The 17,209-nt window shown below is 39.3% G+C and overlaps 1 protein-coding gene across 1 annotated transcript in view; it reads left to right on the forward strand.

Annotated features, from left to right (window-relative positions):
- Positions 1-10,580, forward strand: part of CDK19 (cyclin dependent kinase 19) — a 124,824-nt gene extending 114,244 nt beyond the window's left edge. The window contains exons 10-13 of the mRNA XM_062572651.1: positions 1,711-1,808; positions 3,316-3,394; positions 6,130-6,396; positions 10,157-10,580. Coding sequence (XP_062428635.1) covers positions 1,711-1,808; positions 3,316-3,394; positions 6,130-6,396; positions 10,157-10,288 — 576 coding nt within the window. The 3' untranslated portion in view covers positions 10,289-10,580. The remainder of the gene's footprint in view (positions 1-1,710; positions 1,809-3,315; positions 3,395-6,129; positions 6,397-10,156) is intronic.
- Positions 10,581-17,209: the final 6,629 nt, after the last annotated feature.

Below are 17,209 nucleotides of genomic sequence, written 5' to 3' on the forward strand. Positions count from 1 at the left end.
TTAATTGCATTTACACGTTGTATCTCAGAGTCCAGTCTCAGAACAAGGGAGGAAGAGGTGCAGGTTATCATAGATGTGTTTTGCATACATCCAGAAGCTGCTATATTGTCGGGAGAAGAACCAGAAAAAGACAAATGAGAAAGATGAAGAGATTCTGTCTTGAACGAAGTAGAGAGAATCAGTAGCCCTAGCAAGCTTTTCCTGAATTAAAGGCTTAGTTTGCCAGCACCATAGCTTGTTGTGGCTGATCATTAGTTGTGTATAACCTAAACTGTTTGTATTAATTTGCTTTTCTCATTTCCAACTTTGTAATCAAGAATTTAACTCTGCCTTTGTCCCATTAAATTTACTGTTATCTTTAAAACTGCATAGAGCTGAGGGGTATCTGACAGTACAAAGCACAATAAATAAAATGTGCCATGCAAACTCTCTGATTGTGTACAATGTAGGACAAGTGTGGGCATCTTGAGGTACACTTCTGGATAGCAGGAATCAGTTCAAGAGCTGGTTGCAAGCGGTCTGATAGGTGGAGAGCTAGCCCAGAAGATGGCCAATCTGTTGGTGTCCACAGATTGTAAAGTAAAGGAAACAAGGAGAAATGGATGGGAAGTGGTGGAAGTACAGAGAATTTGATGAAAACTGATCAAGAAATAGGATTAGTTACAACTATCGAGAGAGGAAATGCAGGGAATGATATCTTCTTCAACACGATGAGTGCTTTCTCCAGCTGTTTACTATACCGACTATCTAAAGTATAGAAATGATTACCAAAACCTTGATTTATTAAAACAAAACCCAATCATACTTATGCCAAAAAAACCCGTTCTTTTGCCAGATATCCAGGGAATTTTTGTTTGACACCTGGAAGATAGGAGTTTGAGCTAAGATGTCCTCTGCAGAAGGAATTTTATTTTCACTGTAGACTTGAATTAAACAAGAGTATTAAGTGAGAACGTGATACTGTACAATGTTATTTGAGTACCCAGAGTTCATATAATGAGTTTATCAGAATGTGATAAAAAAGACTAGAAACGTCATGTTATCACTGTAATTCCTGTTTTGTACTACTGATATATTATCTTTTTTTAAGTCAATAGCCTTTCCGCTAACAAATTCATCATTGCTTTCCTTCTAGCAAGGAAGAAGGGTTACTAGGAAGGGTCTGCTTCTCCTCTTTCTTATGTCAATACCAATTAGAGTGGGATTTTGATCTGTGTGAATGGCAGAGCATACTGACTCTGAAATGTTGCCAGTGGGAGAGATGAAGATTTATTGTTTTCATCTCTACTGTGATACAGAGGGTGCTGGTCATGTTCAGAGCGTTCTCCTCTGATGCTCTGTTGTGTCAGCAGTAAGGAGCAATATAAAAGCTATAAAGGTGTTACAACAAAACACCTTTATTTAAAAGTGATGCTTTATGAACCTGTAATAGCTGAATTTAGCACTGCTTTAGCACAGCGTTCAGCCTTAACAATTAATCCTGCCAGATACTTAACTATTTCTTATATGAGAAGTACTTCGTAGTCATAGTGCTTTGGTGGATGTGCATTCTGTTTCTTGGAAACTGTACTAAGCATGAAATGCTAACTTATGCTTATCTGGACAAGCCACAGATGACTTAATAGTCCATGATCTAAGATATACAAGTCATAAGTTTGAAAAATGATAGTTTGGTAAACTTTTTGCTATTTCTGTTGTTACACTTTGCAGCTTCAGAAACTTCTTACTATGGACCCTACAAAGAGAATTACCTCAGAACAGGCTTTGCAGGACCCCTACTTTCAAGAGGATCCTCTGCCTACATCAGAGTATGTATTTACTGTGCTCTTCAGGATTATCTTCTCTCTGCTAAATGCTAATCTCTGATAGTGAGGCAACAGTTGAAAAATTGAGATAGCTATTTCTCAAATAGCTAGTTAGTGCGATTTTGAAGTGTCTGTATCTACTGGTGCTAGAGCTGAGTGGTCAGGGACAATATACCAGTATCAGTAGTACTGTAGTTCTGTACCTGTTGTCAAAGGAAGTGACTGCACTATTACAATGTTCAGAGTATATATCTAAGCCTGTTCTGCTCTGCTTGCACAGCCTTACACTCTGTTGCCCGGTTTCATTGTGCCTCTCTCTAGGACTAGGACTCTTCTCTGACCTACAGCACATTTCTATGCCCTCTTCTGAGGGAGCATATCACAACAAGGAGAGAAAAGAGGAGGATCATTGTTTCCCTGAAATCCCACAGGTCCCTTTGTTCAGAAGCTTGACAGTACAGATTTTATATATTTACCTATATGTTTTACTGTCATGAAAGATTCTAGTGGTATAGCCAGCTCTTACTGGCAGACTTTCCTCTTCCAGTGTGTCTGCCCAGCTTGTAGAAGTGCAGTGAGTAAGGGCACAGGAGTGGGATGCAGGGAGACTTCCTCTATTGCTTTCACTGCCTTCTCTGCCAGCAAGCCACGCAGAAGGAGGGAACACATCCACTGGAGTAGGGAAGGATGAGTCTGGTTGAGTCTAGGAAGCTTTTTTTAATTGAACAAGCCAAAGCACTACTCTGTGCCTAGGCTAGGCACTTAAAAATCATTCCGTGTTCATTGTTTTGTATTGTAAATGACATCTTAGATTTCTGCCAGTGTCCAGAATTGCTGCAGTTGATAATGACTGAATATCCACCCGTGATTTTCTGTCTGGTATTTATCTGATACTATCCTATGCAGTGCTGTAAATCTCCTTGAATTACAGGATAACATTATGATAAAGCATCTGCCGTAAACATCTAGGGATGTTCCAAATCCTATTAGCTGACTCAGTTTAAAGGCTTTTCTCTTTTCTCTAAACAAGACCTGAGAGAGTCAGCTCTTATTACTAATTGATAGTAACTCTGTAGTTGTGATTGGCAAATAAATTTAAAGCCCACTGTAAGTCAGAGGTGCTCTTAAGACATTAATTTTCTTTGGCTCAAGCCCTTTATTCAGTGAGCTGTGCATGCTCCGGGTTGTGGAGTCTCTGGCTGCTATGACATTGTATTTATTCATTTTGCTATCTGAATCAACAAGTGGTCTTTCTGGCACTCAGGCATTCAGGCATGCCATAATTTCTAAATGATGGCATCTTGCCAGCACAGAAAAGATCTGACATTATGGTCAGCATCTGGTTGCTTGTATCTGCTGCTGTCTTGGGTATTTACAGCATCATTCACTCGTGGAAATAGGACTCACTGAATACCAAAAGTTAAATTGTGTTGTATTTCAGATTCAGAACATTAAGCAACTGTACTTCATATACATATTTGCTGAGTGTTTACTGTTTGATGTATTTCAGTGTATTTGCTGGCTGCCAGATTCCATATCCTAAACGAGAATTCCTCAATGAAGATGAACCTGAAGAGAAAGGGGATAAGGTATAATAAGCATTTTTTTTTTCCTTTCAAGTATACAACTAGGAAAGTCATGGTGCTCTCAAATGAAAACTGATAAAATATGAATGGTTAACCAAAAATATGTTTTTCCAGGCAAGGCTTTCTCAAAACTGTTTCAAACAAGAGTAACAGTATCACATGACTTTGAGGAGTCTCCATCTATATCACCAGCACAGTTAGCCCTGACCTATGGGGAATGAGCTGGATGAGTTGTTCTGTTGGCAGTAGCCTGCTTTTAGCTGCCATCATTCCAAGAGGACCTAAAGAGGAAATGTACAGGAGTTCTCTGTGCTTATTTGTGTGGAACTTGCATCTTCTTTGAATAACCTTTTACATAAACAAGTTCAGAATGTTTAATCATTAAGACAGTACAGCTAAATGTGTGCTCATAAAACAAAATGAAAAGATTCTTTTCTCATTACAGTTATGTTAAGTAGGTTCTGTTAGATTCATTTCTGCTAGATAGGGCTGGATTTTCATTGTAGTAACTTGGGTCTTACAGAGACATACTGTGTTGCTAGCTTTAGACCTAGACTTCAGACAAGTTTATTTCATTTAGGAACCACTATGAACTAGGCTGACCAGAGCATGTTTTTGCTGGCGTAAACTGTTTTCTGCACTAAGATGGTTTGCCAGTACAGCTGGGCCCCAACCAGAATCTAACACAGAGTAGATCTCAGTCCTTACCAAGGCAGTAAGAGTAGTAGCTGCATGGAAGAGCAATCTCGGCCTAGTCAGGTAAATTTTGTGGTAATGTCCAGAGTTAGAAAACATAGGACCTATGACAAACTATTGTTCTTACTTCTGTTAGTTCCTGCCATGTTTGTTTACTTATAACAAAATTGCTGTGTTTCAGCTCTCGCAGTATCAATACACTCTCTTGCATCCAAGCACCTGTAAGAAAATAGAAATCTCAGAATTCTGTCACAAATATGGGCTTAGTTACCGGAGCTTGTTTATATGAGTGAAGCTCAAACCATTATTAAAAAAGATAAATGGCTTCTTAAACAAAGATGAACTTTAATTTTAAAAGTTGATCAAGCTAGCCTTTCAAAATCTCCCTGGAAATAGCATTTGACTGGGATGGGATTTGAGGACTGCAGGGAGGGGGATATAATACTGATTTTGCTAAACATTAGATGAAAATACAAGCCACCCATAAGCCCTAGAGGATGCAATGTTTGTTTGTGATCTTAAATGAACATGTCATTCTAAGTTTCATCTGAAGGTATCTTGGGAAATAGTTGTTATGAATGGCATCACAGCAGATTTTCATGTCATTTATCTGAGATAACTAAATGTTTTTTGATTATTGGGGGCATCAAGTTTCTGCTAGTGGCAATGGGTTGCTGTGATTTCTGAGACATTAATAATGTGAAGTTTTTTATAAAAGTTGGTCATACCAAAGGTTTGACAATTACCTAAGCAGACAAACTAGGAAAAAGAAGGGCTATGCTGAAATGTTCTATACCTCCATATGGTATTTTAGGGGTTTTATTAAGTGCAGGGCTTTTTAATTCAAGCCATGAATATTGTAGGTATTTTTCCACGATGAACAGGTTACATATCTCACATTTGGAGTGAAATTGCTTTTCTTTGCAATTTTCTTATCTGCTTCAGTGCTCTTTTGGAGGAGCCCTGCCTAGTGCTTGAAAGCAGACAAATGGATGGTGTTTCCTTGTAAGTGTCTCACCAAGGAGGTCATGGTTGCACTCTGCTGGTTCTCCAACCTTCCCTCCAATCTCCTAACCATCCCTCCGGTCCATAACTTTCTAGAGCCAGAAGAGTACAATGTCTTTTGCTCTCATGTAGCTTTTCTTAACTTTTTATTTTCCCTTTTGTAGCACCTTTGTCTCTCTTGCTGCTAGGCCCATGTGTCATCTCAGTTGTCTGACTTCTCTTCCATAAGTACTCTTTTCTTTCCATTGCCAGATTCTTCCCTCAGCTATTTTCTACTCCTTTTTCCTTCAACTAGTTGCCTCTGGGCAATTTTCACTTTTCTGTTATTTCAATTAGATATGCTGACCCCATACCTAGCACACCATGCTTGACTGTATTCCCAGTATACCTCTCTTTACAAGGTGCTGAAAGCACAAGAGAGTAAAAAAATAATGAAAGCTGTTCCGGTTCTGGCACCAAGTTTCCTTGTAACCTGGAAAAAATTACATAATTTCTCTGGTCTCACTTGGCTTACCTTTCTAACATTAATGCTGGCAACCTCCTCAGATTATTGTAATGTGTCATTTGTGGAAGTTTAAAAAGTGGTTTTAATTCTGAGTGAACAGTGCCACCGAAGCACTTAGAATGATTTACTCTGGTTCACGATGTCTGCCACTGAGCACTGGAGAAATTTGTTTTTTTTTCGATTCAGTTCATTAGGTGATCACTGACTTGTAAATAGTTCCTTCCAGCCTCCTCTTGGTTATTCAGGCCTGAGTGCTTGGCTAGCTGTCAAAATCCCTGAACTCCCGTTCCAGTTCTAGTCTTACTTGCTTTATTAAAAAACAAAACCGCCACAGCAAAACCAAAAATGAACGGCAGCTTCTGGTTGGGAAGTCTGTCCTTCCCCAGTCAGTGCAGGGCTACCCAGGCAGAACAGCGACACAGAGGGGCTGTGTTTCACCCATCGTGCAGCCCTGCTGTGATTTTTCCCCCGTGCCGGCGGGTCATGAAGTGGCAGGGCGCCGGTGACAGTGCCTTGTTGCCCTCTTTCCTAGAACCAGCAGCAGCAGAATCAGCATCAGCCGCAAGCAGCCCCGCAGCAGCAGGCGCAGGCAGCGCCGCAGCAGCCACAGCCGCAGCAGCAGAACAGCACCCAGACCAACGGCACGGCTGGTGGCACCGGCGCGGGAGGAGGGGGCGCCGGCGCGGGACTCCAGCACAGCCAGGACTCCAGCCTCAACCAGGTGCCTCCAACCAAGAAACCACGCATAGGGCCTTCAGGCGCTAACTCGGGCGGGCCTGTCATGCCTTCAGATTATCAGGTAACCCCTTGAATTTTTACTGCTTTTGATATAGAAGGGCCGAAGTGTTGCTTTCCCTCTTCCCCACCCCAAGAACAAATTATCTTTTAATGACTTCTTCTTGTAAGCCAAGCAGGCATGCTCTGATGTATTAGATAAAAATGTGGGTTTAAATCCTATTACAGCAGTAAAAAGGTTTTATTCTATAGTCAGCAATTTTCAATACAGTACCAGTATGAGTCCCATCCGCTGTGCCTTATGAAATGTTGAGGACCGGCCTGCTCTAGCAAAGCACTTAACCATGTGCTTAGCTTTATGTTTGAGAATAATCTTACTGAAGTCAGTAGAAACATTGCATGTGCTTAGATGCTGTGTTAGATAAGTTCAGAATACCCAGCTCTTGGCAAGATTAAGACCAACATGAGAAGCAGGAGCCAAGCTAGTACCAGGCTCTTTCATTCAATTTTTAACTTATTCTTAACTCATCTCATCACATGTATGGAGCAGTTATTCTAATTTCTTGCTAGCTTCGTTTCGAATTTTAAAGAAAAAATGCATTTTAGCTTAAGAATGATATATTAGTGTATCAATATGATTCATGCTGAAGCAGGGCACAGACACACACATTATTTCTGATATAACCTGAGTTGAATAGATTTCAAGTTTTCCAGTGTAGTAGCATTAGAATTCATAAGTAAAAGCAATATCACTGAATTATTTTTGAGTTTGCATAGCTTACTGAAATTATGATTTCTCTCCACTGAAAAATGGACCTAGACTACATACATGAAGTATTGGATGAAGCAGACTTGCTATAAATGTAGAAGAAGAGAAAGGTAGATATTACGAGATGACAAGGATTTTATCTGCCACTGTGTTTTGAGAGGGTCCAGCCTTGGAAAATGGTCTGTTCAGGCTGCTTTTAACTTAAAATAAGCAGCTTTTAAAAAAAAACAGCTCTGGAGCTGCTTTGACTTAGCCCTCCAGACTTCCTCCACAGACAATTGATTTCTCAGTGCCAGACATTTTTCTCTCGTTTTTGTTTTAATTACAAATGCTCATGAAGACATTGAAGGCAATTTAAGAGTAAAGACAACTAGGTTTCTTTTTTGAAAAGTTCCAGACAGACTTGAGGTCTGGACAGATCCCTGCAGCTGTCTGACTACATAGTATTTATGGCTGGCCTGTTTTGGTCTATATTTTGGGGACTGGTGTGCTGTGTTATCCATTATAGAATGCTTATGAAGCTCTCCAAATTGTTGGCAAGCTTCCTCCTTACAAGTTGTTAGCAGTTTGTATCTCTTCTTTTGAGATAATTAGATTCTTTTTTATTCCCTACGACTTCTTCCTTCTAGACTTTTTCTTTGATGCCTGTGCTATTAATGATCTATATGTTCCCTTTACATCACTTGCTAAATTGTATGGTCTCATTATCCGTTTTTATACTTGTATTTGACTATCTGCCCTTTAATTCTAGCTGGCTGTCTTCTATTACAGAAAGGAATGTCTGCAATTTGTCCGACTTTGTTAAAACAAATTCTCTTCTTTGGAACTAAAATAAGTGTAGGCAAGTTAATATATTCCTGTAATCTTATAATATTAATTAATTTATTTTTTTTATAGCTCACCAACACCAGTCTTTGTTACTTCTACAAATGACAGTGCAATTCCTTAATTTTACTAGGCACTCCGTAGGTGATCTTGTTTTTTTGCTTAGCAAAAGCTAAAGCTTAGCAAAGCTGATGCGTTTCATCCAGAACTAGTTCCTACAAAATAGGTCATAATTCTTTCTTGTCAAAAGTTGCAAAAACTTTAAGAATTTTGAGACAAATTCCAGGTTTCAGACAGACTCTCAGTCATCCAACCATGCATGCCATGCATTATCTGGTTATTAACAGATGGTTATATACACCTGCCACTGAGAGACATCTCTTCCAAAGCCAGTGTCTTGAACTGTTATCTCCCAAACTGGCCCTTGTACCCAATTGAAGTCACTCTATGCAACCTGTGGGGTATGTTGATACTATACAGAGGTATAGTGAGCCACAAGGCTGGACTGTTAAAAATCTATGTAAACTATGCATAAAGCATAGAAATGTTTTACACTGCCTTGAGGTTCTTATTCTTCATCATGCAGCTGGAAAAGTGTCAGGATGCTTTCACAACTCTCCTAATTGGAATCCAGTTGTTAGATGAGACCACTGACTTGGGTATTGCCCCTCACTGAACAGCATCTTGTTCTGTGGACAATGCTGTATTCTCATGGACCCGCTTTCTCCACAAGGCTTCCATTGAGAAATCAAACTTTTTCACAGCATTTCTGCAATTTTGCGAGAGCTGGGTTTAGCCTGGGGAAGAGAACACTGAGGGGGGATCTTATCAATGTGTACAAGTACCTGAAGGGAGGGTGTCAAGGGGTGGGGACAAACTCTTTTCAGTTGTCCCATGCAACAGGACAAGAGGCAATGGGCAGAAATTGAAGCCCAGGAAGTTCTGCCTACTGTGAGGAGGAATTTCTTCCCTGTGAGAGTGACGGAGCACTGGCACAGGTTGCCCAGAGAGGTTGTAGAGTCTCCTTCTCTGGAGATCTTCAAGGCCCGCCTGGATGCAACCCTGTCTAACATGCTCCAGGTGACCCTGCTGAGCAGGGAGGTTGGACTAGATGATCTCCAGAGGTCCCTTCCGACCTTACTGATTCTATGATTCTAATTCATAATTTTGATACTTGATCAGAATATAGGTTCTTAACACTGTTAGTGAAGGTCTGCTGTTGTCTATGGTCTTGCTGATGGTCTTGGACATCGCTAGGTAGAACCATCACCTAGAGAGTGAACAGGATTCCTAACTAAATGAGTATCTGCCCTTGCACTTAACTTGGCTGAAAACGAAGTGCTTCCTAACTGTGAATAGTATGTTCCTTGGGGACTTCCTTTTCTTGTGGGTTGGAGTGGGGTTTGCCCTGCTAGAGAGACTCCTGTGCACTTGTGCTGTTCATGCAAACAGTGATTTGTAATGTATAAAACATTTAGAGAAAATCTACTGATGCAGCTCATTATTAATGCTTGATAGGGAGTGGATATGGTAATAAACATGCAATTTAAGCAGACTGGAGGTAGCAAGCGGTCCTTGAATTTGACTTTCTGAGATTGGGATTCACTGAGATAGCATCTCAAACAGTGAGAACATTCAGGGAAATGAAAGTTAGGGTGTTTCACATACACATGCCCACCTTTAAGCAAATACCTCACTTCTAGTGAAAGCAACAGGTTGAAAGACTTTCCTAAGATGGTGTTATTTTAATTTACTGGACATTTTCTCAAGTTAGGTAAGTTGTATGGTTGTCTTTTCTTCAGCACTAGAATGTATTTTTTCTCTCTAACTTTTAGTTCTACTCATCTTGAAAAGGGTGTGTGTCCCTAACAGTTGTTTGTCGTTGCATTAATTTAACAATGCTGTACAATAATGATAGACTGAAATTTCAGAAACAACTGAAATGCAAAAGGGAATCTCCTCTCTCTCTTATATTGTATGTTTTTCCTTCAAAATGTTGAAGTGTGTTCGTGCTGTACTTTTAGGTGTCTAATATTTTAGCACATTTTGTGTGCTGTGTTAATACTGCACATTGATTACTTCTTTTATGGGATCTTAAACGGTAGCACTGTTTGGTTAGTTTCTCTAACGGTTAAATTATAATGAGCTTTGGAGAGATTAAAAGTTTCCCAAGCTGCATAATCCTAACAGGCTGTTTTTCATTCTCTAACTCCCTTCTCTTTTTCTCCAGCACTCCAGCTCACGCCTGAGTTACCAAAGCAACATTCAGGGATCTTCTCAGTCCCAGAGTACAATGGGCTATTCCACATCATCTCAGCAGAGCTCTCAGTACCATCAATCTCATCAGTCTCACAGGTACTGAGAGGCCTGACAGACTGCACTCAGAAAGGAATGGACTAAAAGCCAGAAGACTCCAGCAATATGAAGTTCATAACGATGAGAAGAACCAAAAATACAAACTATGATGCAGAGTTAAAATTCATCATTGCAAAAGGAAAACTTTACTTACTGAAGACTTTTTTTCTTCCCCTCCCTGTCCCTGCCCCAACTCTGTCCTTTTATTGCCATAAAGGAGATTCTCGTGAAGTTTTCCTTCCTCCCTGCCCTTGCATGTGTTTCATTGTGGTTACTCTAATGAACCCTTCTGATCTGAACCCAGCACTTAACTTCTTTAACCTTTGGAATTTTGAAGGATTCCTGGTGCACCTTCCTTATGCTGTAGTGATTGCCATAAATCTGTCTTTTCAAATCTCTTTGATGGGATTTTAAAGTTTTAAAATCTTGAACTCCCAGGCTTTCAAGCTTGTATATAGTTAGTTTTATACTAGGCAAACCAGTTTAGCTATACAGGTATATTGCACCTTTTTAAAGCACTATGTTATTTTCACAGGATATTACTGTTTTGCTCATGGATGTCAAGAACAGCAAATTTTACTGTTCCAGAGTATTTTACTATTCTGTTTTTATTAGTCTAGTTTTCAGGCGAGGTCTTAAAAATAAAAAAGGAAAAAAAAGAAAAGGAAAAAAAAGAAAAAAGAAAAAAACGAAAAAAAAAGCAACCCAAGTCTCTGCAGTGACAAATAAGCTTCATGCTACTGGACTGAACACCAAACAATAGATTGCTGATATTTCTTAACTCATCCACATTGAATTCTTGAAATCACAGTGATCATGCTCTGGCTAGTTTTAACTTAAGCGTTATTTTAAATGAAACCATGACAGTCGCATCAAAAGGAGATGCTTTCAGGATCCATTGGAACAGAAGAATGGAATGTCTTCCCAGGCTGGACACCAAAATAGTCAGGAAAATGTATTAACTGCCCTCAAGTCTGAGTAGTAGTGTGGCTGGTAGGCTTGTTTTTCTGTTAAACAGCTGATTAGTGTGTATGAGAGTTCTATAAATTTAGCTTCTCTTTCACATCCCCGAGTCAGTTTCCGAAATACAAAGGTGATACAGAAAGTGATATTAGAAATACTAAGATTTACAAAAGCAAATACGCTTAATCATTTTATGTTAGAATGAATAATTAAGAAAATTTATTGTGCAGTTTGAAAAGCATGTTGAAAATTTGTTCCTTTTTCATGTTTATAATGCATATTCTATTTCCCTCACATTGCTGTGATTAACCCAGATTAGTTACACCAGATGCGCTTGATTGCACTGAAATGTTTCTTTTTCCCTAGAGCAAACATGTTTTGATTGTGCCTAAAGACTGTAAGTGGATGGGTAGCTGGCAGAAAATCCCCAGTAAATAAGCGGAGTTCATAAGCATAATCAGAGGATCATTGTCCAACTCCTGCAACCACAGTTATTCAGAGAGACACACCATATAATTTGGGGCAGCTTCATGTTTTCTTCAGCCTTTAGAAATAAGGTTTCTTGCTGCAGAAAACCTGGGAAAAAACAGGAATGCATTTAGAAATCTACCAGCAGTGTAACATCAGCAGGCTTTTAAAATTGCTTGTCCAGAGAAAAGGTGAAGTGAGAAAGAAGGGTTTATTAGTAAACAGTAAATGTGCCAGGCCTTTATACTGCCAAGTGTTCTCTTCTGTCCAGTGACTGTGCGAGAATTCATATATACCGGTACACATTCACACTAAAATTATGATCAGACCTAGCAAGATCAGCAAAGCTGTTTGCTCTGAGGAGAATGCTTTTTATCACAGCTAGACAGGAGAAATAAATGCCAATCCACTGGGTTGATCTCCCAAACACCTTTAGTGCCCTTGGCCCCTCAGAAATGTGGTGTTTTCCTGCCTTTTGGGAGCCGTTGGTTTGGTTTGGCCATGTTCGCCATCATGTGGTTTTGACAAGAACCAGCTTCTCTGAAGAAGTGGCTTAAGCCTGCTTTTGTCGTCAAGTGGGTGAGAAGGTAGTGAAAATGAAAAGCAGCAATTTGAAGGAAAAAGTCACAAATTATGTCTGGGGCAAAATAATCTCTTGAAGGAGACTTTTCATGTATAGTCCTTGAAATGCTATGTGTTATATTTACCCTGGTAGCCTGTTCGAAGAAACAGATCTTAATTATTTCTTTATTTTATTTCAGTGAAGCTGGGGTTACAATCTTTCCATAGGTGGAATTTCCCACCTCTTATTAATGTTAGGATAAAGCACCTTTCAGCTAATGAAGACTTGGCCAATGCCATAAAATATCACTTTTTGAAATTCTTATAATTTGACTTTCTTTTTTTCTGGAAATTAACCTTTGGCAGAGTGGTTTTTGTTCCCTCCTGTGCTTTTCACCCTTCCATTCTTTCAAAATCCTCTCGTCTTTTCCTTTATAATCGTCTAACGTTTGTCCTCCCTGTCCAGGAGCCTGTAGCTGATCATCCAAGTTCAGATAATGGCAGGAGGTGATGGGGAGATGTGTCACTGTATGGCCAAGCTGGGTTTTTGTGCCAATAAGGCAAAACAACGGTGTAGCTTAATCTGTGTATGCAGTGTGAAATTTCACAGTGTTGTAAAGTGCTTTAATTCAGTGAGCTTCCAGCTTCTAGAGCAACTGCCAGGACCTTTGCCTATACTGAAGTGATATTTCTGCGTTGGTGAGACCCGATAGACGTCCCACACTCCAGTCCTCTCTAGTTTGCGTGCACACACGCAAAGCCGAGCTGACTTGCCCATTGCCTTCAAGCTTACAGCTGGAAGGAGAGTAGATAGAAGCGGAAGTGACTGCGGTAAAACGGACGCTGTGCACACTCTTCTAGTTGCTTTCTGTCTTCTGGCTGTGAAATAGTTTGCCTCTTCGTGGAAGCTTTATGTGTGTTTTCAGGGCAGGTGGCAGTCCTAGTGAAAGAAGCCTTGCTTTTCAGGGGTAACTTCATGATATAAAAACGCTCTGTTCTAAGCGAATCATGTAGTGTGTCGTGGGAAGCCAGGACCACATCATTTTTATATTATTTTTTTGCTTGTGCAGTTTTGTTAGTATTCATAGCTTTGTCTTTGCCCTTGATACCCTCACCAAAATTTTTCACGCTGGTACCGAGAGAGGCAAGCACCACTGCCGGAGTTGTTTTCTCCTTCCCGTTGGCGCGGTGGGAGAGTGGGCTATGAAATACGGCTTTTCTTATTTAGCTCGGGGGAAACAGATGAGCGGGGAATGGGATTAGCAGCCTAGTCCACATTGGTGAAGTTTATGTAGCACAAACTGCACAATGAAGGAAGACGCTAGGGGAAGCTGCGAGTCCTGCACTGTATCTGTGACACTGTATCTGGGGGAGGGGGGAGGCGCAGTCATAGAGGGAGGGGTGGAGGGATGCTAGAAGGGTTCAAATATGTATAATATTTTATATAAACATAATAAGCTTAGTTCCCCTTCATAATCTTCAGGAATGGTACTTTAACACCATTAAGCAAAGAGCTGTTTTAGGATTAAATAAATGTTATTGTACATAAGGCCATACATAATCTTCTAAAAATGTCGCTGGACAGGAGCGATGTGTATTACTATATGAAAAAAGTCCTTAATGCACTGTTATCTCCTAAATATTTAGTAGTAAATTAATACTATTTAATTTTTTTAAAAATTTGTCTTGTGTAGACACTAAAAAGTATTACACAAAATGTGGACAGAACATGTCCTTTTTAACAGCAATTTAAAGAACTTTTTATATATGTAAGGTAGTATACTTTTCAAATTGTTCTAGTTGTATTTTCCCATGTTTACTATTTGTGGAAGTGTGCCTGTCTCTATTCAGTTATTTTTTTCTAATAATTTCATGCACGCATCTTTCGTTTTTGTAGTTTTCATTGGAAATTGTTGTATATGCGCCTCACGCTGCCACAAAACTTTGCCGCTTTGGATCTGTGGTGGCCACATTCAGCAGTGCCCATGCCGATGGGGTAGCAAGACCACAAAACAAAATACTTGTTTCTCATTCTAGAGTTAAGAGTTTACTGCTTTTAAGTTGTCCTGATGTCACTCTTGAAATGACTGTTAAAACTAAACTATGAGTTCATTGCATTTATTTTATATTCTTGGTTGTAATGAAATGGAATTGACTTTGCTTCAGTGTGAATTTTTTTAATAAAATAATATACATTTGTAATAATAATAAAAAGTTCAAATCAAATAAGTGTGCTGAAAAGTTTTTGTAAACATTGGCTTTGGGCTACCAAGAGGGAAAATATAGCCCACTAAATTACTGTTGTAATTATATTCAGGATGTTTATGATATCATACCGCACACAAAACAAAGCTTGCAAAACCTCAGAGTTGAAATTACAGTTTTTAAAATGCCCACGAGGATATTCATGGTTGTGTGTCTGTCAAAATAGAATGAAGCTTTATAAAAAACAAAATAGCTGCAATGGTTCTCTGAGATTCTGTCCTCTGTTTAAAAGTATTCTAGCGTGTCACACTGATGCCTCTTGCTGAGCTTCATTATTACTAGCATGACAATCCTATAGACTTGTCTTCTGAATAAAGTTGCTCTACTGCATTCTTTCTCCTGTTGTAGATATAACTAACACTCCCACTGAGCCTTGGAGGATTTCAGATATTCCAGGTGTCAACATGGGAAGTGTGAGCTGGAATGTGGTGACATTTTTCAACGTGAATTTGTTTGTACTTCGCTAATCTGTGTATTTCAATCTTACACAAACCTTGTTTCACAGATGGATAGTTATTTCTTCCAAAAATAACACCTGTTTTCTCTGTAGCAATTACATGGATAAAAATGGTTAGGATTTAGTTGCACTATGAAGGCTTCAGTTTATGATGTACCTTTTGCACAGAGGTAACAATAGGATTAGACTTTTACACAAGGATAATACGAGCAGAGGAATTCTGGATGATTGGTATTTAACATGCCCAAGGATTGTCTTCCTGGCTGTAATGCTTTTCACGTAGAACGCTCTAAAGGCATTTTGCGGAATGAAGACCATACTTACAGGGCATTGGATTCCGAGGAGGATTTAGATGTAATGATGGTGAGTGATCAGCTGAGTGGGAAATGTGAGCGCTTATAGATTTCAAGAAAATACAGGTTTTTGGAATCCTGAATACCCCTCACAGTTTCCTTCCTGCTTCAAGAGGAGCATGTCTATCATGCTGTTTGTTGGTAAGACCGCACTCTCTCCATAGCTTTGACTTGGATGTCCCTCTTCAAATCTCGCATCTGGGCTCTGCCCCAAGCCCACATTCTTTCTTCTGCAGTATTTCTCACTGTTTTTCCTACTTGATCAAACAATTCACAGTCTAATCCAAGCTTTTATCTTACTGATCTCAGTTACAAGAGCATCTCTGTCTTGGTTCTTGACAGCTGGGCAACTTACGTTTTAGAACCATTCAGAAAATTGCAGCGTACATTGTTTCTCTAGTCTCTGACTTGATATTGCTGCCTTTGCGTTGTTGCACTGGCTCTGCCATTTCTCTTGCATTAGATGTAAGCTGCTCTCTACCCTTTTAATCACTTCTAGAAGTTGTTACCCCATTCCTCTTCTGCAGATGAAGAAGCCATCTCTGGGTCTGATCATCCCACCAGGTCAGCCTCTATCCCTCCCCCTGCCTCCCTTTTTCAATTTCCGAATAGGCATTTTTATGCTCTCTTTCCAATTGGCCCTTGTTCCTGCAGACCTGTTGCATAAATTTCTGAAAAATTCCCTCCTAGGTGTCTTCTGAAGCGCTTTAGCTTTGATACCTACAGAAGTTTAATGTTTTAAGCTGCTGGTGTACTTAGTTATTGTACTAATGAATATTATTGTCTCACTGTTTCACTGTGCCCTTCAGTCTGTCTGCATCCTCCTGTCACCTCTCTGGTACAACAGTGGTGATGGTCATTTCGGTCCAATACAGTCATTTCTCGACTAATGTTTGCAGACTCTGCTGTAATGCAAATAACAATCACTGTCAAATAGCATTTTTCTTGGACACTATTCAGTGAGAGAACTAATTTTCATGTGCTGTTTGAACACATCAAACACTGTATTGGTGCCAAGTATTATCAGTTTCATCTAGCTAAACTTGGAATTTGAACAAGCATTGTTCCAATAGCCAAGAATAGTTAACTAAGATTTACTGACAATCACAGTTGATTTACTTGACTATGTTTTACTTACAATGTTTTTTTAACAAGTAGGATATACATTTTTTTCATTCTGGAGAACCTCATGCCCGTCTTTAAATTTGCAGAAGAAACAGTTAGCACCTTTGACTTATTTGGTGTTTTTATAGAAACAGGTAAACATATTATTGCATAATGACTACAATGATTGATTTTTCATTTCCGAGAAATATTTATTAAAGCAGTTGAAACCACCTACAAAGTTATGAAAGATGCGTGTACAGTCATAGTGAAGCTGTTGAAATAGCTGTGCAAGTACCACAGTTTTTATGTAACAGATATCTGCAGTAAATATTTTTTGAAATTAGAATCAGTTATTATTTAAAATCCGAAAGTAATGCCAACAGCTTTTATATAACGTACTTGTCTTGGAATACTGCTATAGGATCATTTCCCCAGTGTTGTAAACCAGCATACTAGTAAATGTATTGTATGGTCTGTAATAGGTCTTTTCTGTGATTGTTCTGTAGGATGTTCTTTGAAGTGTCTTTGGTAGACAACCTGAGATCTTTATGTATTTTTATGTAATTTTCACCCCACAAGGCACTGGTAAGAGATGTCATATTTAATGAAATACCCAATATGTGAAGCACTGAATCCTTCACAGCTATCCTCAATAGCTTCAGTAGATGAAGTTTTAAATATGGACGAGGTCCTGTGGAAGAATATATGGCTCAAAAGTTCCTTCAAAGGCAGTAAGTTATCCTACATTGGTTAG

Source organism: Rhea pennata, chromosome 3, assembly GCF_028389875.1.
Source record: "Rhea pennata isolate bPtePen1 chromosome 3, bPtePen1.pri, whole genome shotgun sequence".
In the NCBI taxonomy this organism is placed as follows: Eukaryota; Metazoa; Chordata; class Aves; order Rheiformes; family Rheidae; genus Rhea; species Rhea pennata.